Here is a 13,808-nt window from a genome sequence, read left to right on the forward strand (position 1 = left end):
GCCCGCAGACCACCAGATGACCTGTAAACGCGTGAGCGAGAATAAGGGTCACTCCTTCAACAGGTGAATGCTGGGGTCATCGGTTACACAGCACAGCGGCCCGAGTTATTCTGTGGAGAGCTCGGGTGCCGCTGCACCTGCCTGGAACTCTTGGGGACCTCCATGTTCCGTCCTGTCTTGTCCCCACTCCCGGCAGCCCCGTCTTATCCTTTTGGGTCTCATCCCCAGGCAGCTGAGAGGCTGCTGAAGGGCTGTGAGGAGAAGACTGGGGGAGCCCTGCTTCCGGGTTTAGGAAGGGCGCAGTGGTTTCCGGAAGCCTCCACGGAGCGCCTCTCTTCCTGGACTGGAGGTGTTGGTGCACCCAGCCTTGGGGATTAGGGCCCCTCTGCTTTCCCCGTGTCTGCTCTCCCACACACCTTGTGGCCCATCTGGCATCGGGGCGCAGTCGCCCCTCCCCCCCACCGCCCGAAGTGGCACATTTCAGGAAGACGAGGAGAGGGGACCGGCAGGGGCTGGCGCTGGCCAGCATTTCTGAGGCGAGGCCTGCACACCTCCCTTCCTTCCCCTTCCTGCCCCTTGCTGTGGTTGCCAAACGGGATTCCCACGGCCGCAGAAATCCGTGCAGCGATAAACCGCACTTCACCCAGCCGACAGGGCGGAGAGCTGCCAAGACATGGAAACGGCACACGGTCTTGGCTCGGGAATCCTGTGTCCGTGCAGGTGGCTATGCTGGGCCAGGCCTGGCCAGGGTGGGGGAGGCCGGGCGGGGAGGCGGAGAAGGCGGCCAGGAGGGGAGGCTGGGAAGGGAAATTGGGAAGGGAGGTTGGGAGGGGAGGCCAGAAAAGGAAGCGGGGAAGGGAGACAGAGAGGGGAGGCTTGGAAAGGAGGCCAGAGGGGGAGGGTAGGAAGGGAAGCCAGGAGAAGGGGCTGGGAAGGGAGGCCAAGAAGGGAGGTTGGGGAAGGAGGCTAGGATGGGAGGCTGGGAAGGGAGGCCGGGAAGAGACACCGGGGGGCCAGGCCGTGACGCTGGCCAGGGCACTCGGGCTCAGGGAGCGAAGGGGACCCCGCACTCCTCCCGTGCCCCTGCTCTGCTCCAGGCACGTTCGCAGGTGCTGGACACGGGAAGAGGGAGGCAAGAGACTCCTCTCAGGAATCTCAGGAAGTTACATTTCGTGCACACGTTATGGCCACAGATGAGAACAAGCAAACAAAGAACTAACCGCAGGTGGCACACACCGAGACCATGATGACCTAAGGACCCGCTAAGGACGGAGAACACGCACAGGAAGACCTCTCGGGAGGTGACGTTTAGACAGAGTCCTGCCTGGCGGAAGGTGGAAGCCCTGGACACCTGGGGGAAGAAGGTCCCAGGAGGAGAGGGCCGATGAGAAGAGCTAGCACGTATTAAGTGCCTTCTGTATGCCAGATTCTGCTCCGAACGCACATGTGCTTTTGTCCCCACACAAGCCACCTTACAGGTGAGGAGCCTGGGGCACAGAGAGGCTGAGCTGCTTGTCCAAGGTCACACAGCCAGTAGCACTCGGATTTGCATGTGAAAGCAGTTGTCTGGCTCCAGAAACGCTCTTTTCTGTTTTTTGATGATCTCTGCCAATGTAATCGGTGAAAAGTTACCTTCACTCTTCCACTTTTGAATTAAAAAGAACAATGGCTATAAAGACACTTCCTGAGGTCTGAGATGACATGGTCCCCCCTCCGTGAGGTCTCCGTTCCAAGGCGCTCACAGGCAGGAGACTTAGTACACTTGATTCTTTTCCTTGTCTTTTGAGAAGTTGCTCTCACGTACTCAAGCACGATAACTCGTGTGATTTTAGTATTTTTAATGTTTATTTGAGAGAGAGAGAGAGAGAGAGAGAGAGCATTGGGGAGGGGCAGAGAGAGAGGCAGACACAGAATCCGAAGCAGGATCCAGGCTCCGAGCTGTAAGCACAGAGCCCGACTCGGGGCTCGAACCCACGGACTGTGAGATCATGACCTGAGCTGAAATCAAGAGTCGGCGGCTTAACCAACTGAGCCCCCAGGCGCCCCTAACTCGTGTGATTTTAAGAGCAGAGCTGAATGTTTGTCAGCTTGGCACATTAGGACTAACATAGTGTTTCCTGAAGGAAGAAGCCTTCTTTGATTTTCTTTGAGACGCTACTGAGGTATTTTGGCCGCATCAAAGTCCTAGGTATTTGAGACGGACGCCTTGACGTTCTGATATTTGTACGCACCGTGAAGAGATCGCCGTGGTCCAGCTAAACACTGCACCTGCCTCGGACACAGTTTCCATCACACGTGTGGACCCGTGTGTGCCGAGAAGGTTTAATTTGCTAAGGTTTAGTTTGCTAAGAGGTCTCTATCCTCTTAGCAAACGGGCAATCTGTGGAGGGTTGGGCAGATGGTGATGTCACCTGCGACCCAAAAATCCTGGGATGCGGGACCCGAGGCGCAGAGCAGTCCCGTGATGACAGGAGGGCCACACGGCTTCTCTTCGAGCCCCCAGGCCTGGAGGAGCTGCCCGGGGACGGAAGCAGCAGCCGTCGCCGGAACTCCGTGCTGTCACCTCTGTCACTGGGAGGGAGGAGCAGAGGGTTTGATCACGGGGTGGGGGACCCAGGCAGCCAGGATGGAAACAATCCAGCCACACGATGGATGGGGAATCCGGGGAGGGGTGGCCGTGACCACACCTGTGTCCCCTCTGGGAGCTCGGGGGCCAGATGAAGCTGGAAGGCCAGTGTGTCCGAGTTTCAAGCGAGTCACCTGCCAGGTGTTCTCATCTGGTCCTCATTTCTTCTTCTGAGTTGGGATCAGCTCGTTTAACCCTTCTGCACACCAAGTGTCCATTTCCTGGACGATTATCCAGGGGCTTTCACAGGCAAAGGCAGGGCCGTATCCCCCTGGGAGAGCTCGGCGCACAGGCCTGCCGGAAGATTCCAGAGAATTCAGACTCCACTGCCCCCGCTTCTTGTTCTCTGGCTCCGTCAGGGCAGGTCAGTGCTTTGGCTGATGTCACCAAGAAAAATTAAGGAGGCAAAACCACCCCTGGGCCGGGCTGGAAAGGCCCTTTTTTCTAACCCTGGCCAAATTAAGAAATGGAAGGATGGTCCCAGGGCACGGAAAGGTTGGATGGCGAGGAGTAAGGGGATGGGAGGGGAGGGAACCCTCTCTAGGCACCTGTTCTTGTCCTCAGCCCCTGTTTCATTAGGGGATGGTCCCCTCCTGCTGGTCCCATCTGGAGGTTCGGATGAAGCCCCGCCTCCAGCCTCAAGAGGAGGGTCATGTGACCACGTCCTAATCCAAGCAGAGCCTTACATCCTTCTGGTCCCAGCTCCTGGCTGCAGGGTTGAGCACATGAGCTACGCTGGTGCACACAGAGGGGATCTCAGGAGCTTTTCAGGCTGGGCCAAAGGCATTTGCTCATTTCTGCTGAAATTCTACATGTGAAAACAGGGTTTTGTAGCCATTTGCAGCCATCCTGACCTAGAACAACTTGTCCGAGAATTCAGCCGGCACAAAGGATACCGAGCCAAGAGACAGAGACGTAAAAATGCTGAGTCCCTGGATCCAGCCACTCCTGAAGCCAGGAATCTCTTCCTGTTGGGATAGAGGAGCCAACAATTTCCCTTTTCGGCCTAATTCAGTTTGGGTGACGTTGTCTGTGAACGAAAATCATGGTCTCGGATACGAGGGGCAGAGCCGTGCCGGGCATCACCCATGGGCACACACCGCATCTTTCCACCGCATCCCAGCAAGGAGGACACGATGAGGCACCACTAAAAAGGCACGACGGTCATGGGCTGACACTGCCCGACATTATTAATCCTCTAAGGGCAGCGCTTCATGGGAGGAAGAGGGAGCAAACAGGAGTAACCTAGGTTCCAGCTCATACACCGGGGACGTCTGTTATTTTTGCTGCCCCGACATCTACTTGTTTCATTTTCGGCAAGAGTTTCATAAATATTCTCAGGGGAGCCTCCGCTGATCCACACACTCAGTCCCTGTGCTTGGGTAGGCCTCGACCTCAGTGACAGGACGTCGCTGGATTTTTGACCAAGCCGAGGTAGCAGCTGATCTCCACTGCACTTGAACCTGGGAGGCTGAGGACCTCCGGGCTCCGGGGCCCGCCATATGGGGGCTCAGGATGACACCTGCACAAGCCGAGACAGAGCTCAGAGATGCAGAGACCGGCATCCGCCCCCGAACCTCCGTGCACGAGACAGTTTCTCCCCTGACTTACGAAGCCGATTTGAGAGTCTGAGTCACTCAACAAGCACATCGCCCTTGATGAAGTCATGGTGGACCACTGGGCAGGCTTCAGTGCTGCCTGAGACCAAATCCCTGTTTTCAGACTGATTTCAGCAGAGAGGCCAGAGGGAGAGGACGTTTCGTACCTGGCAGAGGAAGCCAGCACGGGAGAGCTGCTACCCAGACCCAACCCTCCCGAGGCAAGCCAGCCACGTGGCTCCGACCCGGACTTCTGTCCCCCACGCTTCACGGAGCTGGCCAGAAACGTCCCATCAGTGCAAAGGCCGCTCCCTCCCAGCTCCAGGATTCCTGGCGCTTTGAAACCCCTGTGGCTCGTTAGGCAAACGCGGACGGAGCCTCCCTGGACTCCACTAAAATCTAACTCGCAAATAAACGACCTTACCTTTTGCAAACGTCTTTTATTAGAACAGGCTCTTCTTTGCAGCGTCAGACGGAGGCTCGGAGCCACCTGACCTCCGCCGGCCAGTCCCGGGCACCTACTTCTGTCCATCACGTCCTCGTGGGAGTGAGCGCACGGCACGGCTCCTACCAGTCGAAGGCTCCAGGTCGGTGTGACGTTGGGAACGTCCCGTATGGGTGCCGTCCAGCAGGAGACGCTGGCCACGTGTCACCCGCACAACTGGGCAGCTGCCAATTCCACTTTACTAGATCTAACCAACGTAAATAGCCACACATGGTACGCAGAGGCCGTGTTGCACCGTGCAGCTTGAGGCAAATCTTCACATCTGGCCGGGAGACACGCCTCAGACCGCGTGCGCCGGGCCGGGGATCAGGCAGACCTGCGTTGCAATCTTGGATCTGCCGTCTTCTGGCTGTGTGGCCTTGGGCAAGTCGCTTGGCCTCTCTGGGCCTCAGCCTCCTTATCTGTAAAATGAACTTATCATAGCGTTGACCCCAGCGTTGCCGGAGAGATCTCTCTGAAATCCAAATCAGGGTGTCCTGCAGCATCCTGCTTCTCTTAGAAGGAAACTAGATTCTGATGGTAAAACCCGAAGGTCCTGGATGGTCCAGGGCCATCGACATCGGGGCCCGGATGATTCTTTGGGATCTGGACCCTTCGCAGCACCCTTGGACTTCAGCCACCAGACTCCAGTAGCCCCTCTGTCTGAGTCACTACCATCCCAAAGGTCTCCGAACGTTGCCCCGTGTCCCCTGGGGGGCCCTGGGTCTGCCCTGGATGCAGGAGATGCTACCATGAACACACCATCCACCCGCTCTGCCTGCACAAGTGTGTTAAAACTCTGTCTTGCGGTTTTGCAGCGGACAGAACCGGAGCTGGAGGAAGAGGCCGGCAGTGGGCGTGCACCTGACCCACCCTGGGGACGTGGGCAGCAAGGGCCCCTGCGTTCCAGAAACTTCCTTGCGGTCCTTGGTTTGCTTTCACCCAGAACCCAGTGGCTCTTGGGGCTGAAGATGCTTCTCCCAGAGCCCTTGGGTGCGAGGAGCACGATGGGGAGCACTCTTCCCCCCACGGAAACCCTGCCCACGTTCCCCTGGGCGAGGGGCGCCACCCCAGGGCCTCGCAGACCAACGACTTCGGGCTGCTGCTAAGAGCCCAGCTCCCCATGGACTCAGCTCGTGGAACCAACAGCGCATGAAAGAGAGAGGACGTTTCGGGCCCCCAGGAGCAGCAACCATGGGAAACCGAGGCCTCCGCCCCAGCAGGGTCGTCCTGCACGGACAGGAGCCATCACAGGCACTCGTCACCGGGAGAGCTGGGCAGCTGGCCGCCCACACGCATCCCCTTTAGCTCTGCACCAGGGCCAGCAGCCGGGCCGGGCCCTGGAGGTCGGCCCTGGAAATCCAGTAAAGGGACTTTTGCTAACGATGCCCGGAATCTCGGCATTGCCAGCCTGTTGTGGGCGGGGCCTCGCCACCTGTGACCCCAGGAGCCCCCAGGGAAGGCACAGGAGGGCAGCAGCAGGCCGGGGTGGGGGTTACTCAGGAGGCACAGGGTGGGGTGCCCCGGTGTCTCGTCCTAAGGATGAGGGGGTACGCGGACGGCGTGGTGCAAGTGGGGGGACAGGGTTACAGTGGGCACTGACAGTTGTCGTCTCCCTGCCAAGTGGCCCAGATGTGTCCTTTTCAGACGCCGCTCCATCCAGAGCGTCCCTCGCCCCGGGCGCTCTCCAGCCCCGCCCCCCGTGTGCCTCGTCATCACCTGTCATTCTTACCAGAAGGGGACCTAGACACCAGCGTGTGATTCAACCACGCCGTTAAGAGACCGCCACCTTGAGAACCGCGGGCAAGATGCCTCTGCAGAGCGTCCTATGCCCTGCCCTCGGCTACAGGACACGGCCTTATGCCGGAGGTGCTGACATGTGCATGAATGTGGGCAAAAGCACTCTGTGGGTGCAGGGAGCCGGGGGGGCTTGTCCACGGCACGCCGTCTCCTCCGCTATTGCCCGACAGCAAATTCCTGACCCGCTCGGGACACTGGTCTTCCTCCCCCGCCAAGGAAACCCGCACAGACGCTCGTGGATGTCCCACGGCTTCCCACCCTCACAGTCTGACGCCTGCAAACCCACACGCTGAGCACACAGCACACCGGACCCCTCGGCTCCTGTGGTGCCTCCGTTCCCGAACCCCCACCAGCCGGGGCTCTCGGGAGGCATCACAGGGCGCGAGAAGGGGGCAGACACAACGGTGTGAATGCTACGTGTTCTGTGTGTTCGAGCTATGTGTGTGATCCCTCCATCATGGAGAAAGGCTGGCTGGCAGGTGTGTGTGTGTGTGTGTGTGTGTGTGTGTGTGTGTGTGTGTAGCTTTGCCAGTTAAAAAACTGCGGCTAAAAAACGTTTGACATGATCCCATCTTTTAAAAAATTGTCTCTGTACGTGCGGCTATACCTAGATGTGTCAAGAGACGTGTAAGAAATGATCACCGAACTGTTTTAATAAGAGACCACATATTGTAGGATTCCATTTATGTGAAATGTCCAAAAAAGGCAAATCTGTAGAGACAGAAAGTAGATTAGCGGTTGCCCAGGGCTACGGGTGGGAATGGGATTAACGGTAAATGGGGTGACAAAAATATTCTAAAACTGGGTCACAGTGATGGTTGCCCAACCCAGTAAGTTTACTTAAATATCGTTGGGCTGCACACTTGAAATAGGTGGAAATTCTGATTTTCTTAAGCCATACTCTGCACACCACACAGATGATACCTGTAGGCGCTCTGTCTGCAGCCCCTGACCGACCGCACGGGGCTCTCGAGGGGACTGCCCGAGCCAACCGGGGTCAGAGTCCAGTCCTTTCCACGTGTTGGCCACTAGGTCAAGTCTTCAGTGGATTAATAAAACCTGGTAGTCCTTACAACGGACTACACGCACCGTGACTGTCCCCACTTTCCGAAGGAGACCTGGAGGCGGACGGAACGTGTGAGCTGCCCAAGACCGCGGAGCCCGGAAAGGCAAAGCAAGAACGTTTTGGAAGAAACTCCCCACGGCACCCTTGAACTTCCGGCACCCTACAAAGCCTCGGCTGCCGTTGTCTGAATGGTCTTGTCACGGATGTTCGTCTCGCGAACCGCCCCGGTGCTCCCTTGTCGAGCAGAGGGCGGGCATGCTTGTGGCAAAACAGAACAGGGATGCCGTCTCTCTCCGGGGCGGGGGAGGCGAGCAGGCTTTCTGCCCCTGTCCGCCTGGCCCTGCTCGGACAGAACCCCACAGACCGGGCGGCTCACGTGGGAGACTCTGTCCCTCACGGTTCCGGAGGCTGGACGTCCCCCATCAAGGTGCCAGCACGGACCGGCTCTGCGGCCCAGCCCTCCTCCTGGCTTGCCAACAGCCGCCTTCTCGCTGTGACCTCACGCCGCCGTCTATGAGCGACCTCTCGTGGCTTCCTCTGTTCCCGAGAACACCAATCCCACCACAGGGGCCCGACCCTCATGACCTCATCCAAACCTAATCACTCCCGAAGGTGCTACCTCCTCACGCCATCACATGGTGGGGGGGGATGAAGGGTTCAACGTATGAATTTGGGGGGGGACACCAACGTTCAGCCCATAATGTGCCTTTTATAAAGGACTCAGGTCCCCTAAGCCCAGGGCTCCTTACAGCCTACGTATGCAGGTATCCCGGCATGGCCCGTGGCATGACCCTGTGGGGAGAGGCGCTCAGGCATCTGGTGCGGGAAGGCGCGAACTCCCTGGATGCCCTACGTCCCTGACCAGGAGTCGCGTCTTCTGCTCGCAAACTGCGCAGGCTGGCTCGTCGGAGGCGCGGCGTGGATCTCGGAGTCTCCAGTCCTTTGCGGAACTCAGGGCCGTCCCAATCTAGCCCTGCACACACCGCTGCAGGGGAGACACTGACTACACGTCCCCTGCCCCGTGTCCTCTCCGTGGAACCCCGCGCTGTGACAGACCAGCTCTGCGAGCATCGCCGACCCCGCCAGACCCCAAACCACCGGCCGAATCGGGGCCCTGGGGACTGAGTTTGAGTGCAGGATGTCACGTGGCTTTGTCAACAGCCAGGGGCAGCCTGCTCCAAATTCATTCCAGGGGCAATTTCTGGTTCGAATACATTTGTTTCTCTGAAGACGCTGATTATGTTTCTGGAAATACTGGTAATGGGCTCCATGAGAAACTCCTAGAAGAGCAGCTAAGGATGATTCTACCCACAACTGCGGTAAAACTTGGTTCTGGGATTTCTCAGGCTGACAGATGGCCTTCTTATCCATCTAGAAGAGTCATCGGGGGTCCTGGCTCTTTACAAAACACTTTTTAAATTTATTTATTTTTGAGAGAGACAGGGACAGTGCGAATGAGGGAGAGGCAGAGAGAGAGAGAAGATCCCAAGCAGGTTCTGTATGGGCATCGCATCATGACCTGAGGCCAAACCAAGAGTCGGATGCTTAACCGACTGAGCCACCCAGGTGTCCCAGAGGTCCTGGCTCTTTTTTTTTTTTTTTTACATTAAATACAATTTACTGTCAAATTGGTTTCCATACAACACCCAGTGCTCATCCCGACAGGTGCCCTCCCCAGTGCCCATCACAGATCAGTAAGGAAAACCAATGGCCACCAGGGATCCGGTACGTGATGGGGGCCGGGGCAGGGAGGGCTCCAGCTCCAACCAAGAGACTCCTCCCCACCTCGGCCTCACCAACAAAGTGGGGGTGATTCGGCCACAAGGAAGTGGGGTGACTGTTCAGCCAGAAACAGAGCACGGTTCTCAGTGGAAGAAATTTTGCCCACCAGGGGACATTTTGCAATGACTGGAGACATTTTTGGTTTTCACCATTCAGGGCGTGTGCTAGGCACGTATGTATTGGGGTAGGAGGCAGGAATCCGTCTCACAGGACAGCCCCCTAACAAAGAATTATCTGGCACAAAACACCAGCATAGTGCCGACGTTGCAAAATCCTGCCCCGGGTTCGGATCTTAGCGGTCCAACGGGGAAGCCGCTCACCACGGTGGCCAGGAAGCCCTGACGTGGAAAAGTAACAGACATGCGCTCTCCGTAGATTCGGAGCGACTGGGCCCCACCGAGTACGAAACAGCGCGTTCATGATTTTTATATCGATCACATGTTTTTAATATAATGGCTTAAACACAGACATCTAAAAAATTACCTTCACCTGCTCTCCCTTTCGTGAACGTGACGGAGAATTTTAAACGACATGTGTGGCCCACATTTGTGCTCATGTTGAACAGTATGGTTTAGAACTTCATCCCCGCCCCTCCCGCCACCGGCTTTTTGGGTGTGTGGCTTTGGGGCTGCCCTTAGCCCACAGATCACTTTTGGGGGAATTGGGGAAAAGCCTCTCTTCCTTGAGATGCCGGAGATTACATCTTTTGTAATCCCAGAGACATACCTACAAGAAAACATAGAGACCCAATGCATCTGGGAGAAAGATCTGGAGATCTCTCTCATCTGGAGAAAGACCAGAAGCTTCATTTCTGGCTTGGAAAAGCCCTTATGGTGTCTTATCCCTGGAGCCAGCGCTGTGAGTACATTATCCCAGCAAATGTGGTGGGAAAGTCCAAAAATTCGGGTCGTTCCCTCACCCAACTTAAACTCCACAGCAGGGGTTGCTCTAGGCAAACTTTTCCTTGGCGTGGGCAAAGTAACAAATATTTTAGAGTTGCGGGCCAGATGGTCTCGGTCACAACTGCCTGTCGCTCCTGTGGTCGTGCCAAAGCCACCGCAGACAGTACAGAGATAGATTGGAGCGGTCGTGTCCCAATAAAACTTTATTTATACAATGATCAGGGGGCCGGAGTTGACTCCCGGTTCATGGTCTGCCCAACAGAACAGAGGTTTGGACAGCTGCCTGGCCCAGACTCACATTGCAGATGTATTTTATTTTTTTGCCCGTTAAAAAAAAGTTACAACTGGTGGCCAACACTGAAAAACGGGCGACTTTTCCATAAATCCCAAATTTGCGAACACGTGACTTGTACATGCAGCGCAAATTTGCGGCTTCTCTGGAAGGAACGGCGATACTGATCTCCCGTTTACTGGGGACCACATCAGCAGGCGCCGAACTCCGGATGCCCAGCTAGCGTGGGGCGCGTCCGTCTGCCCTGACCACTTCACCCGCCGTGTCACCAGCTCGGTTATTGGAAGTATCTGGGGTTTGAGCCACGCGCCAAAGCAGACCACACTCCAAACTGGGTTTGGAGCTGGAAGGGTGGTTGTGTGATTGGACTTCATACTTCCTGGTGCCGACCCCTCTTTGTGAATGGGCTGTGCCCCAACAGTTCCCATCATTTCAACCCAGGTGACTGATCAGCGGGGCTGCTTACCTTGAGGACATCCTCGTCCGCGGACTGGCACTCCACCAGCTCTGAGACATCCGTCACGGCACTGTTCTCCTCCACAGAGACCACCCTGATGGGCAGGGCTACGGTCTTTCCTGTGAGTATGGCGGTGTTGAGAATCTCAGTGTCCTGTCAGAAGAACCAGACGGAGCTGGGTCAAGGGGGCTGATACGCTCAGCGCTCTTGGACACAAGCGGGAAGTTCCCCAGGTATCTGCCAGGCTGTGTTTGTTTGCACAAGACACCGTAGCACTGACTTTGGGATTTGGGGCAAAAAAGGGCATTCTTTGGAAGAACTTTCCAAGAACATTACAATTTCGTTTATTTACGGCCACCTTCTTGGTTTCCAGCTACCAAAGTCGAAAATTATTAATTCTCCTTTCGTAGAGAGAGAGTAGAAGTTATGTACCAGTTAGGTTCTGGTTGTAGGCAACAGAAATGGAATCAGGTGAGTCCTTCCCACCCAGAGGCCCGCCCTGTTCTAATCTCCGGAACCAGTGGGTCTTTTCCCTTACATGGCATTGGGGGACTTTGCAGTTGTGGTCAAGTCAAGGATCTTAAGAAGGGCAGACTATCCTGGATTATCTGGGGGCAGGACCCAATGGAATCATAAGTCCTTATAAGAGGGTCAGAGGAAGAGGAGTGAGGCGGGCACAGAGGGAGAGGTCAGAGTGATGTCCTCATGACCCAAGAGCCGTGGATGGTTTCTAGTTTCTGGAAAAAGACAGGCCCTCCCCTAAGTCCTCCAGAGGGAACACAGCCCTGCTGACACCTTGAATTCAGCTCCATAAAGGCTCATTTCTGACTCCTGGTGTCCAGGACTGTACTGTAAGGACGTGCTGTTAATTTGATATGGCAACAGGAGGCTAATGCAGGTTCTTACCCGTCGGGTCCTGGGCCACTCCCAGGGTTAACGGAGAAGCTGAAAGGGGCCTTGGAAAGGCAGGGCCCGGATCAGCTTGCGGGACACTGAAAGCCAGGAAGGGACAGGATCTCCAGAGTGGAGTGCAGTGAATGGCTTCGGCCATTTGTCTCCTGAGTCACTCCGTAGATGATCTATCTAAATTCCCTGGGTGTGGGGTGGGGGGAGTCCGGTCGGGTTAAATGGCCATCCCTTATCCCGGGGAGGATGGCTCCCCTTTGATTCACAAGCCTACCAAGACGGAGTCCAACAGGAGAAAGGCCACCATCAGAAGAAGAAGGAAGAGGTTCCTCCCGGCAAAGAGCAATGGCGGGTGTTCCGCTACGACACCGGTGAGCCAGGTCACTTTTAACCCCCGGTGGCCACGGTCACTACACCTTGGTGAGGGGCACCAGACCGCTGGGATCTTTCTGCAGACTTTTATGCAGACCACAGGCTCTTCCTGTCCTGCCCTGGAGAGCCCACTCCATCGCAGCTATGGGCACCTCGGTTCATCGTGTCCTTCCTGGCTTCATGCAAAATGATTAGCGTCACATGTAGTGATTTTCAAAGTGATAAAGAAAGCGCCTTCTCTTTTGAGTCTGTGGGCACTACGGGCTCGCACTTCCGTAATGCTTCCCTACCTCTATTAAGACCTTTTCCCTCTGGGCCAACTTCTCTCGAAGTCCCTCTCCAGAAGCACTGCCCCACTTTGAAGCGGGAGTTGGAAGGAAAGAGATTTTTCTCGCTTCTTTCTCCAGGGAAGCAACTGACACAGAAATGACCTTTTGCATTAGACGGGAGCACAGCTGGAAGAGTCATCAGTTCTAAGTGGAGCCCCAGCCTCTCTCTGATGCTTGTACCCAGAAGCCAGCCCTTAAATAAGCCTCTGCCGTGTCTTCTCCTGGGTCCGCAGGATTCCCGGGAGCTGGGGCCGCGATCTGGCGGCTCGCCCACCGGCTATTACGGATGCTAAGAATACCGCGGAAATTCCCCAAGTCCATTTTCAGGTTCATTACAGGTAATGTGCTCAGAGTTCAGACTTTACATTTTCTCTCTCAGAATGGTCTTTGGCTAATGGCTTCATTAAGGCAGCAAACTCCCTCGTGGATTAATTGTGATTAGCTTCCTAACGGTCACTGCAGGTGCGCACGCACACGCACATGCCCATGATCCTCTCCCTGACGCGTCCCATCCCTGGACTGAATCACAGCAAGAGTCAGACTGGATGGACATTGGATGTGTCTCTCCAGCCAATGGCATAAACCACGGGAGCAGAGAGTTACCCGTCACTGGGGTTCCAAATGGGGCAGGAAGCGTCAGGTGTCAGGGACTCAGACTGAGTCCAGGGTCCCTATTTGAATTGTGGCCAGGGAGGCAGCACAGGCCGGGGGGCCCAGCTGGAGACGTGTTGGGGTGTAGGTCACTCGCCGAGTGTCTTCTGGGGGTCCCTCCAGACCCACTCTGCCCTGCAGAGGGTCCCACGAGGCTGACTCATGTGCACAAAGCTACAGACCCCTTGCCTTCTGGCCTCTGGCCACCTCGGACACACCATGAAACTGTGCTTCCTGCACAGGGCCTGTGTGGTTGCTGGGAGCTGTGTGACGAATCTGGCCAGTCAGTTGTGAGCTGGCACGGCGTGTGTCACTCCTGGACTAGAGCGATTCCCCGCCTTCACGGAGGGACGGGCTCTCCGTTCCTGAGGCAGAGCGGCCAGAATTACTCAGACGGTAGCTGCGTCACCGGCCCGAGGCTCTGAATGACGGTGAGAACTGGGGCTGTTTGTTACTGCTGCTTGCCCTACTGCCGCCTGACTGATACAGGGGGAGAGTGAAGGCTTCACCTGCTTCAACGGCAGAGGAATGCCCTGCGGTGAT

The 13,808-nt window shown here is 56.3% G+C and overlaps 1 protein-coding gene across 1 annotated transcript in view; it reads right to left on the minus strand.

Moving 5' to 3' along the window:
- Positions 1–13,808, minus strand: part of TMEM132C (transmembrane protein 132C) — a 308,479-nt gene that overhangs the window by 19,232 nt on the left and 275,439 nt on the right. Inside the window, exon 5 of the mRNA XM_043557309.1 lies at positions 11,017–11,160. Coding sequence (XP_043413244.1) covers positions 11,017–11,160 — 144 coding nt within the window. The remainder of the gene's footprint in view (positions 1–11,016; positions 11,161–13,808) is intronic.

This window comes from Prionailurus bengalensis, chromosome D3 (genome assembly GCF_016509475.1).
Source record: "Prionailurus bengalensis isolate Pbe53 chromosome D3, Fcat_Pben_1.1_paternal_pri, whole genome shotgun sequence".
Taxonomy (NCBI): Eukaryota; Metazoa; Chordata; class Mammalia; order Carnivora; family Felidae; genus Prionailurus; species Prionailurus bengalensis.